The 21,743-nt window shown below is 42.6% G+C and overlaps 1 protein-coding gene across 1 annotated transcript in view; it reads left to right on the plus strand.

Moving 5' to 3' along the window:
* FAM107B (family with sequence similarity 107 member B) overlaps positions 1-21,743 on the plus strand; it is a 257,812-nt gene that overhangs the window by 95,191 nt on the left and 140,878 nt on the right. Inside the window, exon 2 of the mRNA XM_023223108.1 lies at positions 14,165-14,222. Within this exon, the coding sequence (XP_023078876.1) occupies positions 14,165-14,222 (58 nt within the window). The remainder of the gene's footprint in view (positions 1-14,164; positions 14,223-21,743) is intronic.

Raw genomic sequence — 21,743 nt, forward strand, 5'->3', positions numbered from 1 at the left:
CTTGTTAAAGCTACTAGTCTTATGGCTGTGATTAGAATTCAGTCTACTTGGGTGCCAGCTGTTGCACTGGGTGTATTTGGAACAGCATTGTATCCAGCATCCCCTGCTCCTCTGCTTTGGGACACGGCCTTCTTTACATCAACGAGCTCTGACTTCCCCATTCCATGAGGTTCTGGGAGGTTTCTAATCATAGCACCCACTTCCTCCCTCCAGTGGTTCTTGTAATGGACAGTGATACAAGTCTGGAGAATTATAGTCCCCGTCAGTCCCCTGGGTGCGGTGACGGTCATGAGCATGTGACGAGGGGCAAGTATGTGACCCAAGATGGACCAGTCAGTCTTTCCCTGAAACCCTGTATATGGATGTAGGGACTGAGAGGCTCCTTGTCTGCCTTTGAAATGAGCTGAAAGGATGTGACCCAGAGCTTTTAGTGGCCTTGACCATGTAATGAAGAAGGACCCTAGGGAATGACACCCAGACAGCAATGGACAGGTGGAGATATTGAGAAAAAGAGAGGGCCCTGATGATATTGTCTGAGCATCAGACCATACCTGCCTCCTTTGCAACAGCGACTCTCAAACTTCAGTGTGTTACTAGCGTCACCTGGAGAACTAACACAGAAGCCAGAGGCCCAGGCTTGCTGAAGAGGGGTAGGGCCAGGTCCTCTGCATTTCTTCCACATTCTCCAGGTGATATGAACACACACCAGACTTTGAGAAATACAGCTCTGCAAGCACATGAACCACTCTCTCTTTTGCTGTAGCTACTTAGGATTCCTATAAGAAGCGATAGAGAAAATCACCTAGCATTCTACGCAGTGAAGGTGGCAAACCTCCAGTCAGGACCCCAGAGTCTCCCTGATCCTGGATGGCTGAGTGAGTTGCAGTGTTTGCTCCTGGGAAATACACCTCACAGACCCAGCGATGGCTGGAGTGGGGTGCTAAGGTATAACGTTGATTAGGGAATGCTCCTGAGATCAACCACTGTGGATGGAAAGAGAAGAGAAAGGGGCAGGATTGGGCAGAGGGAGACACTGGGCTACAATGAAGTATTGATGAAGGCTTCAGCCAACCTCACAGAAAGCTCTGGAGAGAGGAACCCCATGCTAAAACAGGAGTGACACCTTCCACCTTTTTTTACTCCGTCATGTCTACAGTTACCTGAAGAGCATTCCTTGAGCTGGAGGAATTTAGTGGGAATTTGGCAGAAGAATGGGAAAAAAAACAATGAACAATCACAGATGAGGAATCCTTGCAGGAGGCAGGGCCACCATTTCCTCAGGTTCCCTCTCTGCATTTTTTTTTTTTTTTTTTTTTTTTTTTGAGACAGAGTCTTGCTCTGTTGCCCAGGCCGGAGTGCAGTGGCAGGATTTCAGTTCATTACAACCTCTGCCTCCTGGGTTTACGGGATTCTCCTGTCTTAGCATCCCAAGTAGCTGGGATTACAGGCTTGTGCCACCATGCCTGGCTAATTTTTGTGTTTTTAGTAGAGATGGGGTTTTGCCATGTTGGCCTGGCTGGTCTCGAACTCCTGACCTCAGGTGATCAGCCCTCCTCAGCCTCCCAAAGTGCTAGAATTACAGGCATGAGCCACCGCACCTGGCCTCTCTCTGGCTTTTGTCTGATCTCATTAGGTCCTGGGTTCATTCTCTTAATAACTTTCTCATGGGATGTGGCCATTGCTAGCTCAGGTTTCTATCCTAGGAACTAAAGAATGTAGGACTTCCACCAGCCCAGTTGAAGAGTCCCAGGCAAGCCACCTGTTTTACAGCCACTCCTGATACCAAAATCTGTATTAGTCAGGGTTCGCTAGAGGGACAGAACTAATAGGATTGCTGAACATGTAAAGCAGAGTTTATTAAGGAGTATTGATTCACACGATCACAAGGTGAGGTCCCACAATAGGCCGTCTGCAAGCTGAGGAGCAAGGAAGCCAGTCAGAGTCCCAAAGCTAAAGAACTTGGAGTCTGATGTTAGAGGGCAGGAAGTCTCCGGCACAACAGAAAGATGGAGGCCAGAAGACTGAACCAGTCTAGTCTTTCCTCGTTCCTCTGCCTGCTTTTATTCTGGCCATGCTGTCAGCTGATTAGATGGTGCCCACCAGATTGAGGGTGGGTCTGCCTTTCCCAGTCCACTGACTCAAATGTTCATCTCCTTTGGCAACACCCTCACAGACACACCCAGGAACAATGCTTTGCATCCTTCAGCCCCTTCAAGTTGACACTCAGTAGTAACATCACAACACCCTAACTTCAATTAGGTTTTGTCATCTTGCCTAGGTTCATCCTTATGTCCAAGGGGTAGCAACTTTTACCAGAAGGGGGGGGGTCACGCAGATGATAATCCCGCTATCTCACAATGACAGTGACTAGGGAAGTAGTTTTACATCCATCACCTCATTTCATCTTCACAGAAATCCTGCAAGGACATTAAGTATTACCTCAACTTTTTTTGTTTTTGCCTGGTCCAGTGGCTCATGCCTGTAATCCCAGCACTTTGGGAGGCCAAGGCAAAATGATTGCTTGAGGCCAGGAGTTCAAGCCCAGCCTGGACAACATAGTGAGACCCTGTTTCTACAAAAAAATAAAAATATTAACCAGGCTTGGTGGTGTGTGCTTGTAGTCCCACATACGAGGGGGGCTGGGGTAGGAGGATCACTTGAGCCCAGCAGGTCAAGGCTGCAATGAGCTAGGATCACATCACTGCACTCCAGCCTGGGCAATACAGTGAGACCCTGTCTCCAAAAAAAAAAAAAAAAAAGGAAAATAAATTACCTTGACTTTTTGATGAGGAAACTGAAGCTCACACAGTTCCTGCATGGCAACACCGGGATTTGAACCTTGGTCTCTCTAACTCCAAGGCCCACATCCTTTCCAGCACCCCTGTGGGATGCCAGCAGGCTTTACTTCTCTCTCTTCTCACTTACTCTGGAGTTCTTGGCACTTTTCACAATAGTTGGATCTGCTGTGTTAATTTCTTAAAATGAGAATCACTCAGCATGTTTTAGAATTGACTGGATGTGTCCACCACCTAAGCTGTTCTGTGTGCGGAGACCTGGAAATGCTTGTGTTCACCAGGGACGCACCCAGAAAATGAAGGCTGAGGACACAGAAGAGCTGATGTTATTTCTGTCACCTTCTCTCTTTCCAACATGCTAGTCAAACTCTCTTTCTCTCAGGTCCTCCTGTTGAAGTTCTTTTTCCTATTTATCCTGCATGTTCCGCCCACTTCATGAGGAAGATGGAAAAGAAAAGGGAGGCAAACAGAGAGAGGAGAGGAGAGGTTTGTTCACTGCAGCATCCCCCACGTTTCCTAGCAGAATGCCATGAACATGTAAGTTTCTCCGTCAATCTGTAGTGACTTAAAGTGAGTTTTGCCTCGGGTCAGTTTTGCTGACAGTTCTGTACACGATCAGGAAACAGCTCTAATCCTCTTCTTAGTGTCCAGTGGACAGAAAACATACCTGCCATCCTACTGAGGAAGAAAGGAAGGGAACATAATACGTATTTACTCTGGGAGGTGCAAAGGAGGTGCTTTGTGTATGTTACCTTATTTTACCCTAACAACAACCACCCATGGGCAGAGATATTATTCTCTCCACCTCCAGAGGAGGAAATTTAGAGAAAGTAAGTCATTTTGAATTCAGCATGGGGTAGGGTTTGTCAGCACAGACTCCAGACCACCTAGGCTTGTCCTCAGGTTCCACCAGGTACTTGCTTGTGTGGCCTTGGGCAAGTTCCACGATTTCTCTGACCTCACTTTCCTCATCTGTAAAATGGGGATGATAATATCTAGTAAACAGATTGCCCTGTAAACACAGTGCCTAACACAGAATAGAGTTTGATGACGGTCATTTAACAACACTCGCCCATCATTAGGACTTCCTTTTATCAGTACACCACTTGTTTAAAGCTTTAGAGTGCACCGGAAGCATCCAAAGAGCTTGTTGAAATTACAGATACCAGGGACACACCCCAATGAGGGTGACCAACTTGCCCCCGTTTTCCCAAGACTTTCCTGGTTTTAGCTCTGAAAGTCCTGCCTCCTGGGGAACCCCGCAGTCCTGAGCAAGTTAAGATGGTTAGTCTATGACCACCCCATACTAACCATATCAGAATCTCTGGGTGTGGGGTTCAGGTATCTGTAGCTTTAACAAGAGAGAGGCATTGGGATTAGGGAGAGAGTTTAGTGTAGTGGTTTATATCACGGGTTTGAGAGCTGGGTAGACCTGGGTTTGAATCTCCTTTTTGTCGTTTTTGAGAAGTATGACTTCGGCTGTGTTGATGAGTTCCTGGAAAGCCCACTGGGAAATGCAGAGTAGCAGGTATATTGTTGATTAGGGATTGCTCCTGGCATCAACCCTTGTGGATAGAAAGAGAAGGGAAAGGGGCAGGATTGGGCAGAGGGAGGCATCGGGCTACAATAAAGTCTTGATGAAGGCCTCAGCCAACCTCACAGAGAGCTCTGGAGAAAGGAGAGCAGTTAAGAGTTGTCCTGAGTTAGAGTGAGGGGGCCAGGCCTCTCTGCTTTCATCTCAACCAAGTCAGTGGATGCTGGGTACCCTGCAGCAATCACCCGGGAGGCTGACAGCTGAGAGCTATCTGTCAACAGCGTTTCTTGCAGCTTTGAGAATAAATATTACAGAGAACAACTTTTTCAGGTGCCACATCACAGCATCCATTATAGGGTGAATTACTCAACTCCTCCAAGAATTAATAAGATTCCCTGCACAGAGGGTTGTTAAGGATTAAGTGCACACATACAGTGCAGTCTCTCTGACACTCTGCAAGCACGCAAGTCATTTTAGCTAATATAATACTCTAAAGATAGAATGGGGTAGAGCTTGAAATGGAGGTAGGGCTGCTTCAGAAAGCTTTCTTGGAGGCATTTCTGACTTATCTGTGTTACTAGAAGCAACAATGTTTGAATTTTTATTGTAGGATGTGTTACTAGGTTGGGCATGAAATGAAGATATAAAGTGGGTAAACAAGTGAATTCATTTAACAGTTGTTTAATAAACACCTGTTAAGAGAGAGTGTAGACTCTGAATGAAGGTTGAAAAGGAAAGTAGTTTTTGCTCTAGAAGAATATGTAATTTAGTGGGCTACAGATGGCTTATACAAGAGATTCCATGGAAAATTAAACACATTTTTGTTAGTAGCAATGCAACGCGGTGTGGAAGACTGTTGGTACTAGAATATGGTGGGTGTTGGATATTGGGTTCTATAATTACCTCCAATAAGAGACTCTTCATATCCATCAAAATGTGGAATTAGATGCTGCTGCTAGATAAGTTTTTTTGTTTTTGTTTTGTTTTGTTTTGGAGATGGAGTCTTGCTCCGTCGCCCAGGCTAGAGTGCAGTGGCACGATCTTGGCTCACTGCCAGCTCCGCCTCCCGGGTTCCTGCCATTCTCCTGCCTCAGTCTCCCCAGCAGCTGGGATTATAGGCGCCCGCCACTACGCCCGGCTAATTTTTTGTATTTTTAGTAGAGACGGGGTTTCACCATGTTAACCAGGATGGTCCCGATCTCCTGACCTCGTGATCTGCCTGCCTCGGCCTCCTGAAGTGTTTTTGTTTTTGTTTTTGTTTTTTTTTCTGAGACAGAGTCTTGCTCTGTTATCCAGACTGGAGTGCAGTGGCATGATCTTGGCTCATTGAAGCCTTGACCTCCCCAGGCTCAAGTGATCCTCCCACTTCAGCCTCCCAAGTAGCTGGGACTACACGTGTGCACCACCACATCTGGTTCATTTTTCTATTATTTGCAGAGACAGGCTTTCACTATGTTACCTAGGCTGGTCTTGAACTCCTGGGCTGGAGCAATCCTCTCGCCTTGGCCTCCCAAGGTGCTGGGATTTCAGGCATGGTTCACTGCACCAGGCTGTGGAGAAGCTGTAATGGGATGGCTACACTTTAACACATAAACTTGCTGAAACATTTTTGGGGGTAATTTTGAATCTACATGAAGAGCCTCAAAGACACCCATGTCCTTTGAAACAGAATCTTACCCTTGAGACTCTTATCCAGAATTATTTGAAATGAGAAAAAATGAAAAGAAAGAAAACACGGAAAGATGTTTTCTTTATTGTATGGTTCCTTCAGAAAGAATCTGAAAACGCTTTCGATGTTTCATGATAGGGAAACATTTGTTTAAAATTAAAATGCAATTTTCTCGGAAAGGGTTGGGTTTCATTTGGGACCCATTTTCCAAATGAAGGAAGTTGAGGCCATTAGTCATAGGCTTGTTGAGACAGGTAGAGACAAATGGAACCAGGCCTTGGGTGACATCAGGAATATAATGGGACAGAAAGCTACTGACCTCCCTTCATGTATAGATGCACCAAATAAGCATCTACCCACAGATCCATTTTCTCGGAAAGTCGGAGACCAGTTGAGAGACACCTACCCACCAGACAACTGAGAAAATGTTGATATCAGATAGACAGGAAAACTGGGACACACTTGGGCACAGTACGCACCCTGACCACTGTGCCATAAAATTGGGAAAGGAGTTCCCATCACCCAGCTTATTCCTGTGGAGAGGATGGTCTGAGCCCCGCATGAAGGGCCCCAATCCTGTTTCCCCATAGTTTAACACTTAATGCACCGACCGCAAGAACAGAGGGGATTAGATACACATGTGTAGGAAAAAAATCTAGCAGTTTGATACGGGCATGCAAGTATTTTCAGAGACTTTATACAACTGCGATCAGCGCAGAGAAGGGGCTTAAATCAATGCAGAGAGGGGGCTTAAAAACACGTGTGGCCAAGCACAATGGCTCATGCCTGTCATCCCAGCACTTTGGGAGTACGATATGGCAAAACCCTGTCTCTACAAAAAACAGTTATAAAAATTAACCAGCTGTGGTGGTGCTTGCCTATAGTCCCAGCTTCTCAGGAAGCTGAGGTGGGAGGATCACTTGAGCCCGGAAAGTCGAAGCTGCAGTGGGTCAAGATTGTACCACTGCACTCCATCCTGGGCAACACAGCCAGAGTGAGACCTTGTCTCAACAAAACAAAACGAACAACTCTGTTTCCACTTGGAAGGAGTTTCCAAAACATACCTGTAGCTGCTACCTGGTGGCCTGGCTTTTAATTAACTTGCTTGGGGAGTTAACGAGACAATTATTAACCTGTCATCAGTCTGGGAGGAGTTTGTACTCACGCTAAGTGCTCCAGCCCTTATAACATCCACCTAAGGAACTGCATCTTAAATCTCCTAGTGCAGGGAGAGGATAGGACTGGCAAACACACGTCTCTCTAGACTGCAGAGGGAAAAAAAAGTGGTTTTACATTATAAAGGGTGCATAAGCAATTTGAAGGACTCCATCCCCAGGGAGCAGTGCTGAGAAGGGGTTTAAAAACCACAGCCCCTGTGTATTCTGGATGTTAATCCCTTGTCAGATGAATAGTTTGCAAATATTTTCTCCCAAACTGCAGGTTGTGGCTTCATTCTGTTGATTGTTTCCTTTGCTGTGTAGGAGCTTTGGAGTCTGATATAATCTCATTTGTCTATTTTTGCTTTAGTTGACTGTTTTTGAGGTATTATCCATAAAACCTTCGCCTAGACCAATGTGCTGAAGTGTTTTCCATACGTTTTCTTCTGCTAGTTTCATAGCTTCGTACGTTTAAGTCTTTGATGCATTTTGAGTTGATTTTTTTATCTGGTGAGAGATAGGGGTCTACTTTTACTCTTCTGCATGTATATGCCCTCTTTTTGTAGAGACACTTGGGATGCAAATAACTCAACAACAAACAAAACAAAAAACAAAAACAAAAAATCTGATTAAAAAACGGGCAAAAGATTGGAATAGACATTTCTCAAAAGAAGACGTACAACTAGCCAAGTATACAAAAAAATGCCCAACATCACTAATCATCAGGGAAATGCAAATCAAAACCAAAAGAGATATCATCTCACCCCAGTTCAGATGGCGATTATCAAGGAGATAAAAAAATAACAAATGCCAGAAAGGATACGGAGAAAGGGGCACTCCTACAGTACAGCCGTTATGAAAAACAGGATGAAGTTTTCTCCAAAAACTAAAAATAGAATGACCATATGATCCAGCAATCCCACTGCTGGGTATGCATCCAAAGGGAAGGAGATCAGCATGTCAAAGAGATGTCTACACTCCCGTGTTTATTGCAGCACTATTCACAATAGCAAAGCTATGGAATCAACCTGAGCGTCCATCAGCAGATGAATGGATAAAGAAAATGTGGCACTTATACAATAGAATACTATTCAGACATTGAAAAAAAGCATAAAATCCTGTCATTCACAGCAACATAGAGGAGCCTGGAGGACATTATATTAAGTGAAATAAGCCAGACACGGAAAGACAAATACCACATGTTTTGACTCATATGTGAGAGCTGAAAAAGTTGGTATCATGGAAATAGAACGGTGGCTGGGAAGGGTAGGGAGAAGGAGGACTAGGGAGAGGTTGGTTAATGATTACAAAATTACAGCCAGATAGAAGGAATAGGTTTAAGTGTTCTGTAGCACTGTAGCACTGCAGGGTGACTCTAGTTAACAATAATTGATTGTCTATTTTCAAATAGAAGAATAGATATTGAATCTTCCCAACACAAAGAAATGATAAATGTTTGAGGTGACGGATAGGCTAATTACCCTGCTTTGGTCATTTCACCTGTATACCTGTATTGAAATATCACATGTACCCATAAATATGTATAATTATTATGTGTCAATTTAAAAGAATAGAACAAAGTCTCTTTAATTCTTGGTCAGGAATTCTATTTCTGTCTCCAACAAACTACCTTTTTGTTTCTAAACTTGCTGCCCTAGAGTGAAATGTTAACTCCCAGTGTTGCCAACTATGAGGCCAAAGGAAAATGACTTGATGTATGTTGGTGAAAGTATTTGGTTTGTGTTTTTAAGCTGTTAGTTTTTTTTTTTTTTTTTGTCCTTCCTTCTTTCTTTATTTCTACTAATATTCAATCAGGTGAATCTTAGGAAAAGAAACTAATTTCTACCAAAATCTTACCTTGAACTCCCTAAGTGTAAACTTAGTGTGGTTTCACATGCCCTTTCAATGAGGCATCTTGGGATTAGTCCTCGAGAGATATACAGTCGTGAGCCATAAAACCATGTTTCAGTCAGCAACAGACCCCATATAGAATGGAGGTCCCATCACGTTATAAGCTGTCTTTTTACTGTACTTTTCTGTGTTTAGAAACACAAATACTTGCCATTGTGTTACCATTGCTTACAGTATTTGGTACATTAACGTGTTGGACAGGTTTGCAGCCTAGGAACAATAGGCTAATCCATTTGTCCCAGGTGTGAGTAGCCTATACCACCTAGGTCTGTGTAAGGACAATCTATGATGCTCTCCCAATGATGAAATCACCTAGTGATGAATTTCTCAGGACATATTCATGTTGTTAAGTGACAACACATGACTGTAAATGAAAAGTCCATTTGTTTGACAAATTTTAATAGTACCTTCCTGGTGCATCATCATGGTCACATTTGATTTGATTAGCATGTAAAACTCATGATGGGGCTGGGCATGGTGGCTCATGCCTTTAATCCCAGCAGTTTGGGAGGCCTAGGCAGGTGGATCACCTGAGGTCAGGAGTTCGAGACCAGCCTGACCAATATGGTGAAACCCCCATCTCCATTAAAATACAAAACTTAGCTGGATGTAGTGGCAGGTGCCTGAAATCCCAGCTACTCAGGAGGCTGAGGCAGGAGAATCACTTGAACCTGGAAGGTGGAGGCTGTAGTGAGCCAAGATCACGCCATTGCTGGGCGACAAAGCAAGACTCTGTCTCAAAAAAAAAAAACAACAGAAAACAACAACAACTCATGATGGCAGGGGAGGTACAGAACTAATGATCACCACACCTGACTCCCGGTTTCCCAGAGCTAGCGTTCTTACACTGGTGTACAGTTAGGACTCACTCTTTTAGAAGTGACAGAAAACCTGATAGGAATCAGTTTGATTAAAAAACAAAAGTTTTGTTTTTTTTGTTTTTTTGTTTTTTAAATAAAAGGGAGTGTATTAGCTGGATTTTGCAGAAAAGTCCAGGGTTAATCTTGCTTCAGACGTGGCTGAATTTGGGGCTTAGTTGATATCAACAGAAGAAAGCATTGGAGCATCTCTTAGCTCCGCCTTCCTTTGTGTGGGCTTCAGTTTCAGCTGCAAGTCATAAGGAGGTGGTGGCTACAGTAGCAGCTGCAACCCCTGTCTCTGGTTTCAGGGCCAGTGGGTAAGAACAGGAGTCATTTTCCCAGAAGTCCAGAGAAAAATCTCATTAGGTCTCATTAACCCTGAGTGGGTCACATTCAGACAGCGAGATGAGAGGGGGTCCCCAGAAAACCTCCAACCAGCCTGCCCACTTGGGGTGGAGCCTCGGGAATTTCCTGCCATTTGCATCAGGGAGGAGCCTGGCCCCTCCTCTTCCTGGGTGTAACCTGGGATTCCATCAGGAAGGGCTGTAGCCAGACTCTGACCTAGCAAGAGTCCCTGTTTCCCCCTTTTCTTCCTTTTCACCCAATAAAACCCTGTCTTACTCACCATTCAAATTGTTGGTGAGCTTTTTCAAATTGTCTGCAAGCCTTAATTTTCATGGCCATGGGACAAAGAACTCTGTCTGTAGCTGAACTAAGGAACAGTCCTGGAACATGACCACTCTACCAATCAGAGGGAAATGCAACAGACTGATGGGCACAGGCCTGGGTCACATGTTCCAGCCCTGGAGTTGGGTGGTGGGGAAGGAGTCGGTTTCATGGAGCACAGAAAACCGCAGTTCCTTAAGAGTGGGATGAGATGGCTTTAAGGAGGAAATCGGGACGCACTTACTAGGTAGTGAGTGAGTGAGTACCGGGCAGCAAAATCAACAGATGTCTACTACAGTTGGACTGTTGTCATTTTATTCTAGCTTTGCTGGGAAAAAGCCACTACGAACGCATTCAGCAAATTGCAGACTTGCGCTGAAGAAAAGAGACACAAGAATTGAAGGAGCTCAGCTTCTTTTCTCTAAATAGAACATAGTTTATACTATTGAGGACAGATGCTTGTTTATTCTGTGCTGAGAGCTCTCCAACCAAGAGCATTTCCAACATCCTTCCCTCTGCAGATTGTTGCGGGACTTTGCAACTCTCACGAGTCAAAGGGAAACCTTAGGGAGGGGCTATTTAAGATGGAGTAATAAATATGTTTGGAGAAGAGCTAAAGGGCTATGTTATTTCACAGTTCTGGAATTCAGAGCAATAAAAAAGTAAACAGTCTTATTGGCTCAAAGGGGAGAGTCTTTTCATCTTGAAAATGACTTTATTTGGATTATATTTTGGCCTCTCAAGAGACTTCGCCTGTGGCTGTATTATAAAATAACTCCTCATGGTTCATTACACACTGTTCTGTTGGGCCTTGTGAAACAAGAAATGACTTACTGCATTTATTTGCTGTGTGATGGGGCTTTTCTGTTATTTACACATTCTTTGGTATACTACTATTAATTCATACCCCCTTCAAATATGTAATTTTGGAGGCAATTTTCATTAAAATTTCTTATAACACATACATTTGAGATAATTGAACTGAAGCCTTATTTACTCAAATTGCTTATGCCAATACTATTCCATGGGTTTTAAAAGTAGTATACATTTTTGGAAATGGTCTCTAATGGTGAAAATTTGGAGATGATTCTTGATCTCTGGAAAAACATTTGTTCCCAACACAGGTGAAATCAATTCACTTCTAAGTTGATACTTACAGCAATTTAATGAAACCAGTTTTTATGAATTAAGAAAGACATTTCTTTTTAAAAACATGTTTATTGATACATAATATTTTACATATTTATGGGACACTCGTGATATTTTGTTACATGCATAAAATGTGTGATGATCAAGTCAAGGCATTTAGGATATTTATTATGCAAGTATTTATGATTTCTATGTATTGGGAACGTTTCAAGTTCTCTCTTCTAGCAACTTCGAAATATGCAACACATTGTTGTCAACTGTAGTCACCCTGCTCTGCTATGAACATTAGAATGTATTGCTTCTGTCTAGCTGTATGTTTGTAACCAACATTAACCAACTTCTCTTCATTCCCCACACCACACCCTTCCCTGACTCTGGTAGTTATCATTCTACTCTCTATTTCCATGAGATCAACGTTTTTACTTCTCACATATGAGTAAGAACGTGCAACAAGAATAAGAACATATGAGAAAGGCAAACAGATATTTATCTTTCCAGGCCTGGCTTATTTCATTGAATGACTTCCAGTTTCATCCATGTTGCTGCAAATGACAGAGTTTCATTCTTTTTTTGTGGCCAGTAGTATTCCATTGTGTATATTTACCGTATTTTCTTTATGTATCCATTTATCTGGTGATGGATGCTCAGGTTGATTCAATGTCTTTGTGAATAGTGCTCAAATAAATATGGGAGTGCAGATATCCCTTTGATATACTGTTTTCCTTTGAAAAGGACATTTCTTTCTTCCTTTTTTTTTTTTGATGGAGTCTCACTCTGTCTTCCAGGCTGGAGTACAGTGGTGCAATCTCAGCTCACTGCAACCTCCACCTCCCAGGCTCAAGTGATTCTCCTGCCACAGCCTCCCGAGTAGCTGGGATTACAGGCAGGCAAAACCACAGCTGGCTAATTATTTTTGTATTTTCTGTAGAGATGGGGTTTCGCCATGTGGCCCAGGCTGGTCTTGAACTCCTGAGCTCAGGCAATTCGCCTGCCTCAGCCTCCCAAAGTGCTGGGATTACAGGCGTGAGGCACCGCACCTGGCCTGGACCTTTCTTTATCTTACTAACTGAGCCCTAGCATCTGGTGGGTTCTAATCCAGATGAGAGCTGACTGAGAACTGGCAAACTTAGGACAAATTTGAGAGAGTATTCCTATAATGAATAATGTCAGTTTTTGAATTCCATTTTTTCACTCTGGTTATAGAATAGCCCCAATTTTTATTTATGGAACCCTACACCCATATACTTTACTATGGTCTAGCGTATATTCTGTTGGGCTAAATTCTTAGAAAGAACAAAGTAAGCACGTAGCCTTCCTGCCAGGCTAGGAAGGAAGCCGAGTAGGTAACTTCCTGCAGTATAATTCAAGGGATGTTAGAGGGTATCCTGCCTAAAGGTTAAGATCCCACAGAAATAGCCTGTAGCAGACACTCAACAAATATTTGTTTAATGAACAGAAAAACAAATAAATTAATTGGCATAAAGTCATCTTGCAAACAAAATTAGAAAAGGATTATTTAGATATTCCTCTTAATTTATCTCCCTCATTTCTAATGGGGTCTACTGTTATCAGTGTTAGAGCAGTGACAACCGTTGTCATTAAAGAATATCATACCAGGACTCAGAGAAGAATGTGTACACCTACCTTCTTAGAGATAAAAATATAACTGTGAATAATGATGGAACTTCGGAAGTACATGAAATCAGTTCCTTGAACAATGAAAAACAAAACATAATTCTCTTTGTTCAGCCATGCTGGTGGCATTTCTATTTTATGAAAAACCTGGCCTGGCATGGTGGCTCACGCCTGCAACCCTAGCACTTTGGGAGGCAAAGGCAGGCAGATCATGAGGTCAGGAGATCGAGACCATGCTGGCCAACATGGTGAAACCCCATCTCTACTAAAAATACAAAAAAAAAAAAAAAATTAGCCAGACGTGGTGGTGCGTGCCTGTAATCCTAGCTATTCAGAAGGCTGAGGCAGGAGAATCACTTGAACCAGGGAGTTGGAGGTTGCAGTGAGCCGAGATCGCGCCACTGCACTCCAGTTTGGCGACAGAGCGAGACTGCACCTCAAAAAACAAACAAACAAACAGAAAACTGTCACCATCATTTCTAAGTCTCAGGTGCCTTCAAATGTATTAGTCACAGTGGGCCCCTGGGTTGTACCACTCCAGGGACAACATGCATAGACACTACCATGTGAATAGCACCCTGGAGTTGTGATGCCCAACGCTCCTGTAGTTACTCTACTTGGCATTTATTGTTGATTTGTAGTAGCTTGTCCAAAACCTCAGTTCTTTAAGGCATGGTTTAAGTTTTTCAGGTATTGATATCATATTAATTAGCAGGCTTGTAAAAAATATTGCCTTACATTAATGAATTTTTACTTTCTCCCTGCTTTTCTGTTCTGTGGGCGCTTAGGAAGAAGAATTTCGAGAAGAACCTAAGTGCCTCGAGCTGGAGCAGAAGATGACATCAGGTAGAGTACATTCTGTATGATTCCTTTTCCAGGCTGCTGTTGCTGACAGCAGTGCTTGGAGCATCCTAAAGCTTTGCAGATTGCAAAGGAAAACCTGTATGTTCCAAATGACTGGAAACATGACTAGAAATGTCACGTGTGATGTATTCCAGGCACGACATCTGGACAATCTGGTTGTGATGCAGAAAATAGCTCATTCTCTTCTTTGTCTTCTTTCTTTTATTGACTACAGTTCTTGATGAACAAACACTTGCAAAGAAGTAGATGATGATAATGATGAAAAATTTCAAATTCAGTAATGCTAAACTAAGAAGTATCGTTATTTACTGAAATATTTATGATTTTCTTGGGAAACATTATTTAGATAAGTTTGTTGGGGGATTTTTATGTTTGTGAGTGGTCAAGTACACAGCTTTGCTAAAGTGATTTATGCCACAATAGGACTTCCTAGGAGCTAATGTGGAAAGAAATAAATGACGAGTGAATTTATAACTTGGTTTATGACTAAGATCTGTAATGATAATGAGATGTAATCGTCATAAAATAAACATTAGCTGAATGGACCTAATAATAATGAAAACTAAATCTTAATACTCTTAGCCTCTATTTACCAACGGCTTTTAGTTTTAGTTTGGTGTTTTATGTGATTCGGTGTTAGAAGATGGCTCCAGATGTGTTTGCTGCTGGCAAAGGCTCATGTTCTTGTAATTTAATGGAAATTAGGGAAAAGAATTAAGAAATTGGAAGTGGTAATGAAAAGAGTATGCAAAGGGAGAGGAAAAGTAGCACCCTACTCTGGTATAGATGAAGGAGACAGAATGAGCAATTAATCAACTCCACCCTTTCCCTCTACACCCATCCCCTCCCAAGTTCCCTGTACTCCCACCAATTACCAGCATTGCTTTAATTTAGTGCCTCTTCCTGGAACACTGTCCCCTTGCAGATCCTTGTACAGATGGCTCAGTTCAAACATCCTGTCCCAGAGAAAACTTTCCCAACCATCTTGGCGTTCTTCCAAATCACTCTTCATCCCATTACACACTTTTTTTTCGTGATGCTCATTCTAATCTGATATGGTTTGGCTCTGTGTCCCCACCCAAATCTCACTGTGGATTGCAGTTCCCATAATCCCCATGTGTTGTGGGAGGGACACAGTGGGAGGTAATTTAATCATGGGGGCAGTTACCCTCATGCTGTTCTCATGATAGTGAGTTCTCACGAGATCTGATGGCCTTATAAAGGGCTGCTCCCCCTTCACTCTGCATTTCTCCTTGCTGCTGTCATATGAAGAAGGACGTGTTTGCTTCTGCTTCCGCCATGATTGTAAGTTTCCTGACGCCTCCTTAGGCCTGCAGAACTGTGAGTCAATTCAACCTCTTTTCTTTATAAATTACCCAGTCTCTTGCAGTCCTTTATAGCAGAATGAGAATGGCCTAATACATGATCCAAAATAATCTTTCTGTTAATCTGTGGTTTATTGCAATATTGTCTCTTAGAGAGCGAGGACATTAACAGTCTTGTTTAATGGTATCCCTAGTACGTTGGACAGTGCCTGGCACATAGTAGTAATTCAATAAATTTTTGTTAAGTGACCCCCTGATGTCCATTATGAGCAGGGCACTCTCGTCCTGTCTGTACTAGGGGTACAGGTGGGATAGGTTTGGCGTAGGCCAACACTATGCCTATTTTAAATTTCTGGGTTATAAAAAAAAATACCGACATGGCACTTGCCCTCAAGACAACAACTTATATTTGTATTATGATAAATAATGTGAAAATATCTACATAATCAAAGTGCTGCTGGGAGCACCGAGGAAGGAGCAATTCAATTTGCATTGGGAAGCAGGATCAAAGAAGGCCCCTTGGGGTTGGTGATACTTGTAATGAAGATTGGAGTTTGAAAGCCTACTTTCATAATAGGGGCATAGTAGGGGCAGTGGTGTAATTTACATATCATACCTTTGAAAATGACTCTGAGTACCACTTTTGCACATTTTCCCTTGTTTCACTTCTCAGCTAGAGAAGAAGGCTGGGAGGATGGTCTTGGCTGCATCAATGCAAATTCAGCCAACTCAAAGGCTTTGAATTTCCCAGCTGCTGTTATAAATGCTTTTATTTGCTCTCTTGGCATAGTGCCTACTACATTTTGTGAACATTTGTTCACACATGGTGGGAGGGCATCACTACTCACTAAAGACTGTCTAAGAAATGAGGTGACTTTACTGAGTTCTTTTATGACACCTCAGGGTGAGAAATTAGACATCCCATTCTGAAAATTCTGCTAGGGTTCCCAGCTCCTTAGGCCCTCAGTGTGTGTTACTAGAGATTCAGCAAAGTGGTAAGGATTTCCCTCAGCAAATGCATTTGGAGCTGGACATCTCCCTGAAAATAATTCTGCAGAAAAGAACAAATGAAGTGTAGGTAGACATTTGTAATCCCGATTTCTCTGTGATCAACTGGTATGGTTTTAGATTATTGACACAAGAATAAAAGGCTTATTACTTTACTTTCTTCAAAAACATCTAACAATGCTGTTGTCTAAGTGGAAATTTCAAGCAGAAAATGCAGTTCCTCATTATTTCTTTAAAATGCTTGGGTCCACTGACTTTGGGGCTTGCTATAGAGCTCCTCTTCCTCTTTATTCAGGATTTATTCCTAAATGTGTGTATTTGCATTGCATCTTGCTTTGGGTGTACTTGTGTTTCTAGTTCTAGATCATTCTATCCAGATCTCCCATATTGATTAACCATTCTTTAAAATCCTATTAGGTATAAGTTGTGCCTGCTAAATTATTTGAAAAGTATGAACATATGCTATATTCATTCAAAAAACTGTTATTGAATGTCTATGTGCTAGATATTGTAACAGGAATTATGCTATATAGCCATGAATCTGAGAATGAGGAGGAGGATACATTCTGAGAAATGTGTCACTAGGCAATTTTGTCATTGTGTGACCATCATAGAGGACACTTACACACACCCAGACGGTATAGCCTACAACACACTGAGGCTATATGGTGTTGCCTACTGCTTCTAGGCTATAAACCTGTACAGCATGTTGTTACACTGGATATTGTAGGCAATTATAACACAGTGGTATTTGTGTATCTAAATATATCTCACCATAAAAGGGGTACAGTAAAAAATACAGTAGTATAATCTTATGGGTCCACTGTTGTATATGTGGTTTGCTGTTAAGCAAAACATTGTTACATGGTACATGACTGTATTTAGTGTGGTGAATACAACAGACATGACTCCAGCCTCCTGGAATGTATGGAAAGTGAGAAATATAGCCATTAGACAAATAAAATGTGAGTTATAGAGAAATGGCAGCCTTTAAAGAGTAAAATGAGTTGAGTTTGCATCCTTTCTAGGGACATGGATGCAGCTGGAAACCATCATTCTTAGCAAACTATCACAAGAACAGAAAACCAAACACCGCGTGTTCTCACTCATAGGTGGGAACTGAACAATGACATCACTTGGACTCGGGAAGGGGATCATCACACATCGGGGCCTATCATGGGGAGCGGGGAGGGGGGAGGGATTGCATTGGGAGTTATACCTGATATAAATGACGAATTGATGGGTGCTGACGAGTTGATGGGTGCAGCACACCAACATGGCACAAGTATACATATGTAACAAACCTGCACGTTATGCACATGTACCCTAGAACTTAAAGTATAATAATAAAATAAATAAATAAATAGTAAAATGTAAGTTTTAGAGAAAGCAGGGTACTGTGAAAGTCTTGCCTTCACAGAGCTTTAGTCAAATGGAGCCTTTCAAACATGAACACAGAGAGCTAGGACAAAAGGTGGAATACAATATATGCTGAAACAAAGACATGAGCCGGGAGCCAGGGAGCACTAAGGAGGTGAAAGAAACGCAGCTGGAGGAATCCAGGAAGTTTTTCAAGAGAATGCACCATAAGACCTGGGCCTTGAAGGATAGAGATGAAATTCACGTGTGAAGGGAGACACGTAAGCCAGGGTGTTTATAAAGCAAAACCCAAATACTGTAAATTGAATTCCAAGTGATACCTACTTGGAGTTCAGTTCATTTGTTTTTATTATTATTATTATTATTATTATTATTTTGTGACTGATGATCTAGGTCTTGGGCATCTAACACTTCATCCTGAGGTCTATAATTGGTATTAATACTTGTAGGAGCCACCCACATGACAATGACAGACCAGTTAGGAGTGTGCTCTGTCTTTACCACCATCGTTACTGTCTTCTGCCCTCAGATAATTGTGTCTGTGTACATTGGAGACCTTTCTTAGTAGGTGATTGAAAGATGGAACCTTAATGCCTTTCCCGGAATCAGGTTGCATTTCCTCATCACTTTGTGGATATACTAGCTTCATGGATACATTAGCCCATTTATAAGAAGTTCCTTTTAATATGATGAATTGTCAATGGGTACCCCATTTCAGCAAGAGAAGTGCTGAGCAGGTTCTGCAGGGAGGTGAAGTTTATCTTTTTATCACACCTGCCCTTTCTATGTTCCAAGCCTCCTCAGTGAGTGTATTAGTCAGAGTTCTCTAGAGGGACAGAACTAATAGGATAGATGCATATATGAAGGGGAATTTATTAAGGAGTATTGACTGACATGATCACAAGGAGAAGTCCCACAATAGACCTTCTGCAAGCTAAGGGGCAAGGAAGCCAGTCCGAACTCAAAATCTCAAAAGTAGGGAAGCTGACAGTGCAGCCTTCAGTCTGTGGCTGAAGGCGTGGGGGCCCCTGGCAAACCACTGGTGTAAGTCCAAGAGTCCAAAAACTGAAGAACTTGGAGTCTAATGTTCAAGGGCAGGAAGCATCCAGCACGGGAGAAAGATGAACACTGGAAGACTCAGCAAATCTGTTCTTTCCACTTTCTTCTTCCTGCTTTAATCTAGCCATGCTGGCAGCTGACTAGATGGTACCCACCCAGACTGAGGGTGGGTCTGCCTCTCCTAATCCACTGACTCAAACGTTAATCTCCGTTGGCAACCCTCTCACCAACACACCCAGAAACAATACTTTGCATCCTTCAATCCAATCAAGTTGACACTCAATATTAACCAACACAGTGGGGTTCCTTCCTCTACACCTTCGCTTCCCAGTTTCTCTATCATCAGAATGGCATGCACTCAAGCACATATACCTTGGTGCACTGTGTCCCCTCTTTCAGCCTATTGGTATGTTAAGCCTCAGATCTACTTATGGAATGAAAAGATGTGGTGGTTATGAAAGGGATTTTAAACATCAACAAACAGGTAAAGAAGGACAGAGATCATCATGGTGAGACCCAGTCTCTACAAAAAAAATAAAAAAGATTAGCTGTGCGTGGTGGCACATACCTGTGGTCCCAGCTACTGGGGAGGTTGATGTGGGAGGATCACTTGAGCCCAGGTGGTCAAAGCTGCAATGAGCCATGATTGTGCCACTGCACTCCGGCCTGGGTAACAGAGTGAGACCCTGTCTCAAAAAAAAAAAAAAAACCCAGACAGGTCAGAGGTCAGATGTAGGGAGACTTGCCCCCAGCAGCAATTACACAGCGTAGCTGGTCATTTCCTTCACCTGAGCATAGAAGGCCCTAAATGATGGGAGCAGTCAATGAAGACTCCGTTAGACTGTGTGCTCCCCAAAAGCAGGGATTATGTCTGTTTAAAAGTGAGGTGAGGTCCTTTATTCGAAGGTGCCATTTTTAAAGATGCTTTGCAATCCCTTCTATATAATATTCAATGCAAAAATAAAGAACATATAAAAAAACTGAACCTGGGCTATGTTTATAACTCCACATAGGAGAAGGAAGAATGAGGTAATGGTGATACGTCGGGTGGAGACCCTGCAGAGGAAAGTTTTCCATACTTAAGAGTTCCTATGATGTGGTCAGGATGCTGTTCTGATAATAGAGACTAAAACAAAGATCCTTTACTAATAGTGACGAGGGAAAGGCCACAATGCCACAGACAGAGAGAACTGCATGTCAACGAGAAGGCACAATTTGAAGCCTTACTGCATGACTCTGTGAGGGTGAGCCAGTTATTTGAAGTTGCTGAGGACAGGGACAGTCACTGGTTTACCTTTTCTCACCTGGGCTTGTGCCTCACTTCTCAGCAGCTGCAAAACCAAAATCACTCTCTTCCTGAACTAGTCAGAGTTCTCCAGAGAAGCAGAACCACTGGGACATAGATATAGAAGGAGATTTATTATGAGGAATTGGCTTACATGATTTTGGAGGCTGAGAAGTCCCACGATATGCCCTCTACAGACTGGAGATCCAAGAGCCCAAGTGGTGAAATTCTAGTCCAAGTCCAAAGGCCTGAGAACCAGGAGAGCCAATGGTGTCAGTTCCAGAACAAGGGCAGAGAAGACTGATGTCCCAGCTCAAGCAGTCACACAGAAAGCAGAAGGAGTGAATTCCTTCCCCTTTCCCCTTTTGTTCTATTCAGACCCTCCACAGATTGGGTAATGCCCACCTACACTGGGGAGGGTGATCAGCTTCACTGAGTTTGCTGATTTAGATGTTCATCTCATCTGGATACACTGTCATGGACACAACCAGAAATAACATTTAATCTGTGCACCCCTTAGCCCAGTCAATTTGACACAGAGAAGCAACCATCACACTTCTCTGGTGAATTAGTCCTTTCTTGCATTGCTGTAAAGAACTACCTGAGACGGGATAATTTTTAAAGAAAAGAGGTTTAATTGGAACACAGTTCTGCAGGCTGTACAGGAAACATGGCTGGGGAGGCCTTGGGAAACTTACAATCGTGGCGGAAGGTGAAGGGGAAGTAGGCAGGTCCTACATGGCTGGAGAAGGAGGAAGAGGGTGAAGAGGAAGATGCTACATACTTTTAAACAACCAGATCTAGTGAGAACTCACTATCACAAGAACAGGGGAAAATCCACTCATGATCCAGTCACCTCCTGCCAGGCCCCTCCTCCAACACTGGGGGTTACAATTTGACATGAGATTTGGGGAAGGACACAAATCCAAACCACATGACCTGGGTAGCATCTCTTTCCTTTTTGCCTTTCCATGGTATGTGCTTCTTTTCTAGAGCCTTCTATGGGTTGCTCTGCCTTTTCATTTTAGAAATAAAGTTCTAGAATGAGGCTACATTTACTCTCTTCTTATTCCACCAAATGGCTCTCAGAACAAGCTAAGCACCATGAATATATACCACATGCAATATGCAAAGGCATTGGTATTGGATAAGATTCAATTGAACATTTGAACAATTTTAGCACAAAGACTCAGGTTTATAGGTGACATACAGAAACTACGGATCCTTCACTTACTAATTTTATTTGTAATCAAATGAGTAGAAATCACATAGTACCACTTTTATAGAGAGAGGGAGATTAACAGTCTTTCAGAGGTGGCACATCTTGTCTTCATTCATTCATTCCTTTGTGGGCAGGGAGATGGATGAATGGGCCAACCGTGCTTTCTTGATAGAATTCTTTTTGAAAATAAGTTGCATTCTTTCTAGTGGCCATTTTTTTTTAAG

Source organism: Piliocolobus tephrosceles, chromosome 9 (assembly GCF_002776525.5).
Source record: "Piliocolobus tephrosceles isolate RC106 chromosome 9, ASM277652v3, whole genome shotgun sequence".
Lineage (NCBI taxonomy): Eukaryota > Metazoa > Chordata > Mammalia > Primates > Cercopithecidae > Piliocolobus > Piliocolobus tephrosceles.